The 13925-nt window shown below is 45.3% G+C and overlaps 1 protein-coding gene across 3 annotated transcripts; it reads right to left on the bottom strand.

Annotated features, from left to right (window-relative positions):
- Positions 1 to 2147: 2147 nt before the first annotated feature.
- On the bottom strand, positions 2148 to 6298 carry LOC119335957. 3 transcript variants are annotated; one of them, XM_037608009.1, is made up of 7 exons: positions 6079 to 6298; positions 5544 to 5594; positions 4892 to 5066; positions 4510 to 4676; positions 3797 to 4112; positions 3030 to 3196; positions 2148 to 2919 (listed from the first exon to the last, which is right to left on the bottom strand). In XM_037608009.1, exons 2-7 carry the CDS (start codon positions 5563 to 5565, stop codon positions 2735 to 2737), a joined length of 1032 nt encoding a protein of 343 aa, XP_037463906.1. In that variant the 5' UTR covers positions 5566 to 5594; positions 6079 to 6298; the 3' UTR covers positions 2148 to 2734. The 3 variants fall into 3 exon arrangements, with proteins under 3 accessions (XP_037463906.1, XP_037463900.1, XP_037463913.1); XM_037608003.1 differs by having other exon boundaries at positions 6047 to 6298; XM_037608016.1 differs by having other exon boundaries at positions 3030 to 3187; positions 6047 to 6296.
- Between the last annotated feature and the right edge of the window lie 7627 nt (positions 6299 to 13925).

The raw sequence follows: 13925 nt of genomic DNA on the forward strand, positions 1-13925 counted from the left end.
TATTGTTTTTGAAAAGAGGTAAATACAGGAACCTACCGCCAAGGACCCTGGCGGTAGGGTCAGACAACCTACTGCCAACCCCACTGGCGGTAGGTTGAATCTACCGCCAGACCACTGCGATTTTTCATTACAGAAGCTTTCGAAGGCAAAAACCCAAGCCATACCCTACCGCCAGCGCCCCTAGCAGTAGCAAAAGGGTCAAATCTCGAAAAAAATCAACCGGGGTCAGATCCTGAATTGGTATGCGAAAAAGGGTCAAAACAAAAAAAATTGCCGCGGGTGGCCAACATGCAACGAACGGCGCGGAGGACATTTTCACGTGCAGAGGCTCCCCAGAGACGGATACTCCAACATTTCACGCGCAGAGGCTCCCCGGAGACGGATACTCCAACATTCTTTATAGAAGTAATAAATATTAGCTTAGTCATCTACTCATCGTTGCAATTGTACATGAAGCACTTGCAATGGGCTAGGTTTTTTTACCGGTGCTGGGAGCTACCGGTGAAGTCCCAACCAATCAAATACTTCCAGCTAACTTTGTGTGGGCCAACTATCCAATGGTATAGTGTTGTATTTGGCTAGTATCTGGTCCATCAGGTCAAATCAATGTCAGACCCAACCGTACCGAGTGCATCTTTTATGCCTAGCCATGCATGCATGTTGTCAGACCACTCCACACACAGAAAAGGCAAACATTTTATTTATTTTGGAAGATATTAATTCATTGATATCTTTTGAATAAAATTTTCATTTTGAAATATTTTTACATATTTGAATTCCTGACGACGTGATCTTTAAAATAAGATCAAACTTGAAATCATTTCAAACGAGTTCAAAATTCTTGCAACATATTTCACTCATTTGTAATAAACAAATTTCACTCATTTCTTAAAAAATATTTTAACTTGTTTATTTCACACATTTCAAAATACTTATTTCAGTCATTCCAAAACACATATTTCAATCAGTCGACAAAATTGGTTTCGCTCATTTCAAAATACGGATTTCGCTACATTCAATTCAAAGATAGTGTTCACCAAATTGAGATGTGAAACTTGTTATTTGAATACATTTCGAACAAGTTTAAAATTGATTTAACTTGTTTATTTCACTCATTTCAAAATATTTATTTCAGTCATTTCAAAACACATATTTCAATCATTTGAAATAATTGGTTTCACTCATTTCAAAAAACGGATTTCTCTCCTTTCAATTCAAAGACAGTGTTCACTCAATTGAGATGTGAAACTTGTTATTTGAATAGATTTCGTGCGAGTTTAAAATTCTTGCAACATATTTCACTCATTTCTAATAAAAAAATTTCACTCATTTCTTAAAAACTGATTTAGCTTGTTTATTTCAGTCATTTCAAAATACTTATTTCAGTCATTTCAAAACTCATATTTCAATCATTTGAAAAAAATGGTTTCACTCATTTTCAAAAAAAAAACGTGAGACCAACCCCACTCATTTTCAAAAACTTATTTCACTCCTTTGAAAAAACACATTTTACTCATTTTCAAAAACTTATTTCACTCCTTTGAAAAACATAACTAGAGCTGAAATATAATTGAAAATTCACACTAGTCAAAATATATCCAAGATTGGTCTTGATTTAAAGATCTTGTCGACCTAAATACAAATATATAGAAAGTTTCCAAAACAAAAATTCGGTTTAAAAGTTATGAGCAATTCAAAATGCTAAATTGAAAATAAAAGACAAGCTTTTTTTTTGGAGAGAGAGAGAGAGAGAGACAAGGACGACATGTGCATGCAGCCTGCTGTACTATTGTGAGTGAAAGCATCCTCCACTAGTACTTTTCCTGACAAAAGTGTGTGGATGTCAGTTGTATTAGCTGTGTATTCCGTCTGTATCTCCAAATGTGAATGGATTTTATTTTCATTGCATGAAATTTAAAGTCTGAAGTGTAAGATGGATCCTTTGCCGGTACATACCGGTTCCGGTAAAAGAGACTTTGCGGCACTTGCAAGACAGTTGTTTTGTTCCGGGACTAGGAGTTCTAAAACCTGGCCCATGGGATCAAATGGATGGTGGACAATGGAAAGATCTGTTTTCCTTCCAAAAATAAATAGAAGCAAATCGCTTTACATGGAACCATAAGATTCATCAGCTGGAACATCCATGGTGCACAAAAACCAAGCGAGAGATAACATGGTTCAGCTGAATCAAACATCCATGTAGCGAGACAAGCTGACCGACATAGTTGCATCATCCATGCAAACACAAGTACTTCCAATAACATATTTCTGCTCGACATATAATACCTAGAAATATGGGACATTTACATCTGTGCCCCTAACTCAAACCCACTACTTAGGTTTGCCCCTAACTTTGAAGCATACTCAAATTTGCCCCGCTGCCGTTAAGTCACTACTCAGAAATGCCCTTCCGTACAGTATTGTAGCACTTTCCATCCAATACTGTAGCATTTTCCGTCTGCTACAGTACATATGGGCCTTTGACGGTCAAAGGCCTTTGAGTGGACGGAAGGGCATTTCTGAGTAGTGGCTTAACGGCAGAGGGGTAAATTTGAGCATGCTTTGAAATTAGAGGCAAATCTGAGTAGGTGGTTCGAGTTAGGGGCAGAAATGCAAATGGCCCTAGAAATATATGCGTAAAGTCACCTCCCTTCTCAAATCCAGCTCATTACTACTAATCAACCCACAAATTTTTAGTGCTGCTACCACAACATTATCTCATATATAAGTCTTGCTAGGAGGATGAAAGGGCTTTATCTCTCCATCGGCATGAGGTAAAAATATAGCCATCATTGGATAAACCAACGATAGTGAGATCTGCCTTCACAATGCAGCTCGACCCTACAACATAGCCTTTCTTGAGTTTCTTGAGTCCAAGAAAGTTAGGCCAACCCCATCCGCCATCACATACGAAGAGACCTGTCATCACCACAAAAGTAAGATCAACTGTAATCATCATGAGGTTACAAAAACTAGCTGCTTGAATCACACATATCAGTAGCACTGATACTTGCTAAGGAGAGTTGAACCTGAAGTTTTAGTCAAGTGTTTCCCATTCTTTTGGTTCAGGATGGACAGAGTCATTACAGCCACCTTCCTAGACTCGAGATGGAGCTCATCCAAGGCATCCAGGAATAAGTACAAGCTGAGGCAATCAGTGCTGTACAAGTCACCACGCGGGTACATGCTGATGCACATGTTGACAAAAATATAATTAGGTACCCAGGAAAATTTTATTTACAGAATGTGGTTAGTTATTGAAATCAGAAAGTTGTGGCTGAGCTTGGGTGTAGCCAGCCATCAACTTTGGACACAACTTCATGGCATTACACTTGTACAAAAAATTTAAGCAAACCATGACTATGGTACAAGATAATACAATGTTCCGCAAAAAGAATCTGAGAAAATAATTGATGATATGTGACACATACTAGGACCATACCAAATATATATGTCAGAATGAAATTTCTGTGAAAATATATCCTAAACAACATAACATATGGCCATGACATTTTATGCCAACATAGATTTTAGTACTACATTGTTTCAAATTTGTTCCTGAATTTTGGCAAACCATGATTACAAAACCCCTATGCTATTGAAATTGGAATGTGCTACCACATATCTGTAAATATCTGTATTGCATGCTTAGAGATCAAGCTAAAATATCCAGTTGGAATATATGGTGGACTTGTAAGCTAAAGGATACATTTAAACTAAAATCTTGTATAACACATGTATATCATTTATATAAATTATTTCTGATGTAACTGTCTAATTGGTAATAGGTGCATACCATTTATGCCCGCCAACTTCAAATGTAGGAGAACGGACACAGTGATCCAAGTCCAATTCAAGGAAATTGTTCATGTTACAAGTGTATGTCCCTTTGACGAACCCCTTCTTCTGGACAAAGAGGTTCTGAACTGTGGTAGCCTTCTTCTGAACCACAACAACCTTCTTTTCAGGAGAGCAGGCATCAATTTTGAATATCTCCACAGCAAAGACACAACTATCATCAACTAGAAAAGCAGATGATTTCAGTAGCTTCTTAAGAGGAATCAAGCAATGCTCCTTCGAGTAGAAATTCTTGAAATCAAAGTTGGAGCTAGCTGCGTTTACGTAAAGGTTAGAAGATTAGAGAACAAATAACTTGTACGTAAGGTGCAAATGTACCAAATAATATATAGCCAACCCCCATTAAAAACAGGTATATATTATCTATATAACCAACCATCACCCCAGTTCAGAAAGCCAAAGAAGATATCAAGATAGTGAACTACACCCAAATGATGTTAATCAAATTTAAAGAGAACATGTGTATGTAGTCCAAATCAGACAAACTTAACGACAAAGAAAAATACAAAACGACTTCTTTCATGGCAAAAGTAATATTTGATCGTAATGATGGAACCATGGTATTTATATCTCAAACTTATGACACACAGACTACGGACTCCTAGCTGTAATAGGATGGATGTGCTTGAAAAAATAAATCCATAAGACTACCTTTGCATCCATAGTACATTCCTTTTGAATGGTTGTATATTGACAATTCAAACGTCGCATGCACTGTGTGAACTGGCATCAAGCTTAGTTTGGATGGCACAAGACGAAGAGCAACATATGGAGTTACAGAACGAGCTTCTTTATGCATTAGACTCACTTGCAGGTCCCTGAAAATGAAATCATGGGAAGAAACCAAAGTCAGTCTAGAATTCATAACTGAAGTAGGAAAGAAATCTAATTTCCTCACTTCATGCACCGTATCAAGCGTTAGCATCTGACTGTTTGTTTATGAGACATATAATGTGTATTAGAAACAAACCATATGGTATTTACATCTAATACATAAACTCTGCAGAGTTTTTTTGGCAATTATGATACATACCAGTTATAACCAGAGCAGTGAAAAGGGCCAGATGTTGCTCTCTTAGCTCCAGTCTTAAGCAGTGATGAGAAGTCATCAATCCTCCATTCGAAATCTGGAACGTGGGTCTTTCCGAAGTCCCGAATCCTCCATTCTGGATCCGGAACAACATGGGCCTTTCCTAGGAGTGCACGAGCTGATGTTTGCACAAGTGCGATAACTCAAAATTACAAAACAAAGAAAGAGAGAACATGCAATGGAAAAATTCATGTGCATGTCGCAGTTCCAATAAACAGGCTACAATATCAACCACCGCAAGAATGGCCAACAACATATAAGTTCTTTATGTTCTGATTATATGAATCAAACTCTTGAATGCAATTATTTGGGATATGTTTTTCATGTAACCAAGAAAGGGTGGAACAAGGCAGAAGTTACTTGTAGTTTCTTATATATCATTATTCTGATATATCAACAAGACATCAAGACCAACTAGTTAGCAATCTTGCTAATTTATCAACATGATGGTGAGGGCAAGTACTTGTTCAATTCAGAGCTAGGATTTCATGTTCTTACCTTGACTTTTGCCAAGGAATTAATTATGTAAATTGCATCTAAGTTTTAGTCTATAAAACATACAGTCCAAACATCACGATTGACCAGACAAACATACATGAACTCTTGCAGTTGCCCATAGATCTGCCCCTTCCTCTTCTCTCCTCCTCTGCAAGTAAGATTAAATCATACCACATCTCAGAGAAAGGTAGCAGATCATGCAAATACTACTGCACTAATTACCATGGCAGACAAATAATATTATCACGCCATAATGCAGGGTTAAGAGCATACAGAATCTTCAAAGGTAGAGCCAATCTTGGTCAAAATAACTACCATGGCAGAAAAATAATAAAGGAGAGACCAAGAAGTAGAAATCCCTATACACGAGCAGGTCGATTAAAAATCTACATGCTTTAGCCCTCGATTTGATTACTAAAGAAAGCCAAGAACTTGCACCGCAAAACCATGGATCCCTGTTTCGTTAAAAGAAAAGAAAAAACTGCAAGTCTGAAAAACCCTCAAGTCCAGAAGAAAAAGTGAAGAAGAGTAGGATGTGATAATCCGCGGTAAAAAGACGGGATATGTGACTTCCATGAAGAAGCCAAGGAAGAGAGGGACCTGGATTTGGGGGCAGACTGAGAAGAACTCACAATGGCTTCCTCCGCATTCGTCGGGGTCCCGGAGCCGGAGGTGAGAGGGGAGTGGGGTTTTAATCCAAGGAGAAGGGGATGGTCGCCTCTCCATGCTCCACAGTCCACAAGTCACAAAGAGGAACAACACTTGCCCCTCACTTTTCTCTCCTCTCTCTCCGCCCGTCGCTCCGTTTTCCTCCCCACCTCTGTTCTCGCTTGTTAAAGGACTCGGATGCCATTCAGCAAGGTTGCCATTCTTGTGCAAGGCTTGCTAAAGGAGACTGACGCGTTCACTGTTTTTACTTCTCTCCTTTTTCCTCTGCTCTGTGCTTTACTTCACTCGGCATAGGAGCTGTTGGTGGGTGGTAGCTGCTCTTTTCTTTAAAATAAAGGAAAACTGATTGTGTGAATAGGAACTCAAATTCACATTCAACTTGAACCGGGATGCTGAGAGCAACTCCAACCGGCTGACCAAAACGGACTAAGTTTGTGTCGGACCAGCGGACACCCATATCCGCTTTGGCGTTTGGGTCGGCGCCCAACGTTGGCCCGACCATTTTCGAGGTCGCGTGAAAAAAATAAATAATGCAAATATTTTGAAATTAAAAAACGTTAATTAAACATAAATGCAGGCCACAAAGACTGGCGAGAGTCCGCGAGTCTACTTTACATTAAATAAAAATATTTAATAAAACTAAAAAGTAGAAGGACGCGTGCTATCCTAGGCGTCCTCCTCGTCGTCGTTGGGGCTGGTGAGGTCGATGAGCATTGGCGCCAACCAGCCCAGGGGAACGCCGTCAGCCAGGCTGTGGCGATGTTCTCCGACGCCGGCGCGATCGCCACCGGCTGGGCAGCATGCGCACAACGCTCCTCTTCCTCTGCCTCGCGACTCTCCTCGTCGCGCTCCCACTGCTCGAGCCGCTCCTTCGCCAGCCAGTGCCACCGCTAGTGCTCGAGGTAGATATGCTCGTGCGCCGGCGTCGCCCCGTACCAGACGAGTGGCATGCTGACCCACTCGCGCACCACCCCGTTCTGTGTGTATTGATGATGAAATAGACCTAGGGTAGGGTCATAGGCCTGGCCTATACGTCCTACCCAAGGTCACTACCCTAGAAGCAAAGAAGCTCAAGAGACAACAAGGAGTGCCCAATGAAGGTGTCGAGTGCAATCCACTCGACGAATCAGTCACTCGGGTACCCCTCCTTCCCGATGTGACACGACCAGTCAACCACTCGACCATACAAGAAACCACTCGATCAACTGAAGACCGGGAGTCACTCAGAACTGCAACGATCAGGCGTTCATTCCGTAGTCTTTAAGATCATTAAAAGCACTTTATGGCTGGCATTATCAGTAACGCCCCATCTTTATGTACATTCAACTCTTGGTAACGCACTCTATATAAGCCACCCCCTCCTCTGGGATAAGGGTTCGCACCCCCTGTAACACACACTCTCATAATCCAGTCGACCGCCTCAGGGCACCGAGACGTAGGACTTTTACCTCCTCTGAGAGGGGCCTGAACTCGTAAACACTTGCGTACAATCTCACCGTAGCTAGGACCTTGCCTCCTCATTTGTACCCCCTATACTTACTTTCAAACTTAGAACCACGACAGTTGGTGCCCACCTTGGGGCAAAGCGTCTTAGTGACTTCCGGTGAGGTTGCATTTTCTTCGATCTTCATCAGCATGGTTTCCGGCGGCGGTCTGGTCGTGGGCCGCGAGTTCCGACTCGGCGCGCTCACTTTCGTCGCTGACAACTCCGCCTGGCTCCAGGAGGCCCCCCTCGATGTCGAGGCTCTTCTGGCTCGTGGCTCGTCGCACTTCCGCACGAGTTCCTGCGGCGTCCTCCTTCAACGGCCGTCTTCCCCGTACCAGTCGGTCATCGCGTCGTCATCTCACTCTGCTAGACGCCACCGCAAGTGGTCTGGGCGTTCGCGGCTTCAGCGATGGGTGAGACACATGGTGGCTCGTCAGGCGTTCACCCCTCAAGTCGCGGCGATCGAGCCCGACGTATTTCCCTACGGATCGGTCGACCTGTCGACTAATTTTGCAGATACCTTTTCCAAGAGCGGGAGTTGTGACCCCGCGGCGGAGGTCCTCATGGTCGACTCCCATTGCGGTCCACCTGGCTTTCATCGCAGTGCTGACGGCGGTAGAAGCGATGGCCCGTCACTCGACCATGAAGAATATCAGCCCCAATCTCTTAGCTCGCAACGGAGGGAGGAGCTGCATCGCCGCAATGTGGACGCTCTCCAGACCCCCATAATAGGGGAAACCGCCGAGTCCCGAGCCTTGGAGGCAGTACGCCTAGCCACTCTGGCTGAGCGCACTCATCTGGAGAATCTCCAACATTCTCTCGACGAGCGTGCTCGTCGACTGATCCTCGAGTCCAGTCGATGTCCACGGCAATTGTTTCCACCGGAAACTCAGGTATTCCGCACACCGATTCAGAATCTTGCAGCAGCTGCGCGTATTGCTGAGTCCATTTAGCCGCCCCGTTCAGAGGCTGGAAGAGGTTTGGAACAGATTAGAATGCTGGTTCGAGCAGTAGGAGACCAGAACTCCGCTGTGTCCCAGTCGCAGAACAGAATCCACAACAGATTAGTAAGAGCAGACACCGTTCTGTCGACACACAGTCCTAGGTCCCCTTTGCGGCATGGAGGTCGTGATCACCGCCATGATCGGTACCTGGGAAGAGCTCATGGAGAATATGATCATGAATATGCCCGCGAAAACTACCGTCGAGCGCCTTCGCCACTTTCGAGGGATGGGTCATACGCGCCCTGGCGCAATGACGACAGGCGTCCGTATGGGAATGACCGCAGAGTTCCAGTCGACCCCAGAGAGCCTGGCTTCGACGCAAGGTCCGTCCTTGTGCAGGGTTTAGTCGACTAGAACAGAGCATACAGAGAAGGGCTGGATCGAGACAGACCCAGTGGAAGCAGGGCCCATGTTTCCGGCCCAGAGTGTTTTGGAAGAGCCATCAGAGCCGCTGAGATTCCTCATAACTTCAGACTGGCGACTGGCGTCAGTAAGTTCATAGGAGAGTCGAAGCCCGATACTTGGATTGGAGACTACCGAGTGGCTGCGCACATTGGTGGCGGTAGCGATGAGGTACCCATGAAGCAACTTCCTCTGATGCTTGAAGGTTCTGCTAGAGCTTGGCTGAATCAGTTGGCCCCTGGGAGCATTTTGAGTTGGGATGAGTTAGCCCGAGTGTTCACCAGAATGTTTGAGGGCACATGCAAGAGACCTACTGGTCTACCCGAGTTGCAGCATTGCGTGCAGAAACCGAACGAAACCTTGAGAGACTATATCCAGAGATGTATCACTCTGCACCACACAGTGGAGAATGTGTCAGATCACCAAGCAGTCCGTGCCTTCAAGGAAGGCGTTCGCTACAGAGAGCTCAATCTGAAGTTCGGTCGGACTTGAGATATGTCTTTGACTCAAATGATGGAGATTGCCACCAAGTACGCTAACGGTGAAGAGGAGGACCGACTCCGGAGCGGTCAACACAAAACAGTCGCCCAGGACACCGGAGGAGGAAATTCCGGTCGGAAGAAGAAGCGAAAGGCTGAGGAAGCAGGTCCTGCCGAGGAAGTAGTGTTGAATCAAGGAAAATTCAAAGGGAAGCCCAAAGGGCCTTGGATCCCTAAGAAGGTGAAGGACCAGGAAGGAAATGATGTGATGGATTTGCCGTGTCATATTAACACCAAGAAGGATGAGGAGGGGAACCTGATCACTCTCGACATGGTTTTCAGCGATGAGAAGAATTTCCGCAAGGAAAAGTTGACGTTTGAGGTTGTGGATTTTCAGAGTGCATATCATGCCATTTTGGGCAGGCCTTCTTATGCTAGCTTTATGGCTTGACCATGCTATGTATATCTCAAGATGAAGATGCCTGGCCCCAGAGGCGTAATAACGGTTTCCGGTAATCGTCAGAGAGCAGAAGATTGTCTTCAAGATGGGGCAAAGATAGCAGATGAGCAGTTGGCAGCAGTAGAGTTTCAAGAGTACCAGAAGACTGCAGATTAGAGTGATTTGCTGTGTGCTAAGAGGCCTGCCTCAGAGTCTGCATTTCAGTCGGCCGGCGAGACCAAGCCAGTCCACATTCACCCGACCGACCCCAATGCTGCTCCAACCCATATCTCGTCGACACTCGACAGCAAATAGGAAGAAGCGCTCATCCAGTTCTTCCGTGAGAACTGGGACATCTTTGCATGGAAGCCATCTGACATGCCAGGTGTACCCAGGGAGCTGGCTGAGCACCGTTTATGAGTCGACCCAAAAGTAAAACCCGTTAAGGAGCATCTTCGTCGGTCCGCCACGGAGAAGAGAAAAATCATTGGCGAGGAGGTGGCTCAGCTCCTGGCGGCTGAGTTCATCCACGATATATACCACTCCGAGTGGCTCGCCAATGTTGTTATATTTCCAAAGAAAGACAAATCACTTCGAATGTGTATTGACTTCAAGCACATCAATCGGGCCTGCCCAAAAGATCATTTTCCTCTGCCCCACATCGACCAGATAGTCGACTCAACTGCGGGATGTGAGCGACTGTCCTTCCTGGACGCTTATTCCGGGTACCATCAGATCCGACTGTATGGACCCGATGAGATAAAGACGGATTTCATCACCCCGTTCAGGTGTTTTTGCTAGGTTACTATGCCCTTTGGCCTCAAGAATGCTGGTGCCACATTCATGCGCATGATTCAGAAGTGCCTGCTCACTCAAATCAGTCGGAATGTGGAAGCATACATGGATGCCATAGTGGTTAAGTCACGCAAGGGTTCCAACCTGCTGACTGACCTTGCTGAAACCTTTGCCAACCTAAGAAGGTATGATATCAAGCTCAATCCATCAAAATGCACTTTTGGAGTCCCAGGCGGAAAGTTACTCGATTTTCTCGTTTTTGAACAAGGGATCAACGCAAATCTAGAGAAGATTGGCACAATCCTCTGAATGAAACTCCCAGTGCGTGTGCATGATGTTCAGAAGCTTACTGGTTGTTTGGCTGCATTGAGCCGATTCATCTCATGCCTCGGTGAAAAGGCACTGCCTCTTTACCAACTGATGAAGAAATCTGACAAGTTCGAGGGGAATGACGAAGCTGAAGCAGCATTTGAGGAGCTCAAAGCTCTGCTTTCCACCCAATCGGTGCTTGCTGCTCCGGTTAGCAAGGAGCCTCTACTGCTTTACATCGCAGCCACAGGACAAGTTGTTAGCACAGTGCTCATAGTCGAGCGGGACGAAGAAGGCAAGGCCTTCAAAGTTCAGCGCCCCGTGTATTACATTTTAGAAGTCTTAACCCCATCCAAGCAGAGATATCCTCACTATCAGAAGCTTGTTTATGGGATTTACCTGACCATAAAGAAGGTTGCACACTATTTCTCTGATCACTCAATTTCAGTCGTCAGTAATGCTCCATTGTCAGAGCTTCTGAATAACAGAGATGCAACTGGTCGAGTGGCAAATGGGCGATTGAACTTCTTCCTTTAGATATCAAATTTGAGGCAAAGAAGGCCATAAAGTATCAAGCAATTGCAGATTTCCTCGCAGAGTGGACATAACAACAACAACCGACTCAAATTCAGTCGGAACACTGGACCATGTTCTTTGATGGATCCAAGATGTTAAATGCTCTGGTGCATGAGTGGTCTTAGTGTCCCCACGAGGATACAAGCTCAGCTATGTCCTCCAAATTCACTTTGATTCTTTGAACAATGAAGCTGAGTATGAGGCACTATTGTATGGGTTGCGTATGGCCATTTCACTAGGCGTCCAACGCTTGATGGTCTACGATGACTCAGACTTAGTGGTTAACTAAGTAATGAAGGAATGAGACGTCAGGAGTCCCGCAATGACAGGTTATTGCAATGCAGTGAGAAAGCTAGAGAAGAAGTTTGAGGGGTTAGAGCTCCACCACATACCACGAATCAAGAATCAAGCTGCTGATGATCTGGCGAAGATAGGTTCCACTCGGAAGCCTATCCCCATCAATGTGTTCTTGGAGCATCTCCATACCCCGTCAGTACAAGAAGATCCCTTCAAGGAAGAGCCCCCACAACCGATAAGTTCAACCAACCCAACTGAGATCGAGGTTCCATCCGTGGTCGACCTGATCATGGAAGTCTTGGTGGTCATGCCCGATTGGACAGTACCGTATATCGCATACATTCTCAGAAAAGGAGCTCCCATGAGGCTTGCCAAATAGTCCGTCGATCAAAAGCTTTCATCGTGATGAAAGGGTAGCTTTACAGAGAAAGTGTCACAGGAGTGGCTCAACACTGCATCACCCCGGAAGAAGGCCAAATGATCCTAAACGATATTCACTCAGGGACCTGTGGTCACCATGCGTCCTCTCGGACCATAGTGGCCAAAGCATACCGAGCGGGATTCTATTAGCCTCGAGCAAATGAGATGGCGAAAGATATAGTTGACAAGTGCGCAGGTTGCCAGTTCTACTCCAACATGTCCCACAAGCCTGCATCCGCCCTGAAGACTATTCCACTCGTCTGGCCATTTGCAGTCTGGGGATTGGATATGGTTGGGCCTTTCAAGACTGGTGCGAGTGGTTTCACCCATTTACTCGTAGTAGTCGACAAGTTCACCAAGTGGATCGAAGCCAAGCCCATCAAAAACCTTGGAGCAGGCACTACCGTCAGCTTCATCAAGGAGTTGATATTCAGATATGGAGTTCCTCATAGCATTATCACAGATAACGGCTCCAACTTTGATTCTGATGAGTTCAAAGCATTCCGCGCATCCCAAGGCACTCGGGTCTACTATGCATACATCGCACACCCGCAGTCGAATGGACAGGCAGAAAGGGCGAATGGTTTGATCGTTCAAGGGTTAAATCCTCGACTGATGCGCGACCTTAAGCATGCTGCTGGAGCTTGGGTGACCGATTGCCATCAGCGCTATGGGGTCTGAGAACAACGCCCAACCGGTCGACTGATCGAACCCCTTTCTTCCTGGTGTACAGCGCCGAGGCTGTGCTTCCAGGTGACTTGCTGCACAATGCTCCCCGAGTGGAGGTGTTCTCAGAAGCTGAAGGAGAGCAAGCACGCGAAGACGCAGTTGATCTCCTAGAGGAAGAGTGCGAGATGGCTTTGGTTCGGTCGACCATCTATCAGCAAGATCTGCGTAGATTCCACGCTTGCAACGTCAGAGGTCGAGCATTTCAGGAAGGAGACCTTGTGCTCCGAGTGATTCAGAAACGACCTCACAAGCTCGCTCCGGCCTGGAAAGGTCCCTTCATCATCACCAAGGTGCTTGACAATGGAGCATACCACATTTACAACATAGCCAAGAAAATGGATGAGCCACGCGCATGGAACACAGAGTTGCTTCGTCCTTTCTATACCTAAAATCACTCACCCGACGAGTTGTAATAAAAGTACTTCAGATTGTTTTCCAAAGACAAGATTTTTACAGTATCTTAATATTGGTTCCTCATAATCACTTGTGTCCAAACCCCCAAGTGGGTGGCTTAGCCGCAAACCTGATTCGCCTAAGTTAAAAACATTCTGAGTGGAGAGCAGTCCTCCCACTCGGGGGCTTAGCTGCGAACCTGATTCGCCTAAGTTAAAAACATCCTCAGTGGAGAGCAATCCTCCCACTCGGGGGCTTAGCTGCGACCCCAAAATCGCCTAAGTTAAAAACAAATCCTCCCACTGGGGGGGCTTAGTTGCGACCCCGTAATTGGCTAAGTTAAAAACATTCCGAGTGGAGAGCAATCCTCCCACTCGGGGGCTTAGCTGCGACCCCGAAATCGCCTTAGTTAAAAACAAATCCTCCCACCGGGGGGCTTAGGTGCGATCCCGTACTCGCCTAAGTTAAAAACATTCCGAGT

Source organism: Triticum dicoccoides, chromosome 1B (assembly GCF_002162155.2).
Source record: "Triticum dicoccoides isolate Atlit2015 ecotype Zavitan chromosome 1B, WEW_v2.0, whole genome shotgun sequence".
In the NCBI taxonomy this organism is placed as follows: Eukaryota; Viridiplantae; Streptophyta; class Magnoliopsida; order Poales; family Poaceae; genus Triticum; species Triticum dicoccoides.

Bases quoted from the DNA above. Each gene is read 5' to 3' on its own strand.
- LOC119335957 (XM_037608009.1), bottom strand. From the start codon at position 5,565: ATGGGCAACTGCAAGAGTTCAT. The intron at 4,677-4,891 runs GTATGTATCATA...TTTCATTTTCAG, and splicing joins CACTGCTCTGGTTATAACTG to GGACCTGCAAGTGAGTCTAA. The intron at 3,197-3,796 runs GTATGCACCTAT...TTTTGTCAACAT, and splicing joins GAAGTTGGCGGGCATAAATG to GTGCATCAGCATGTACCCGC.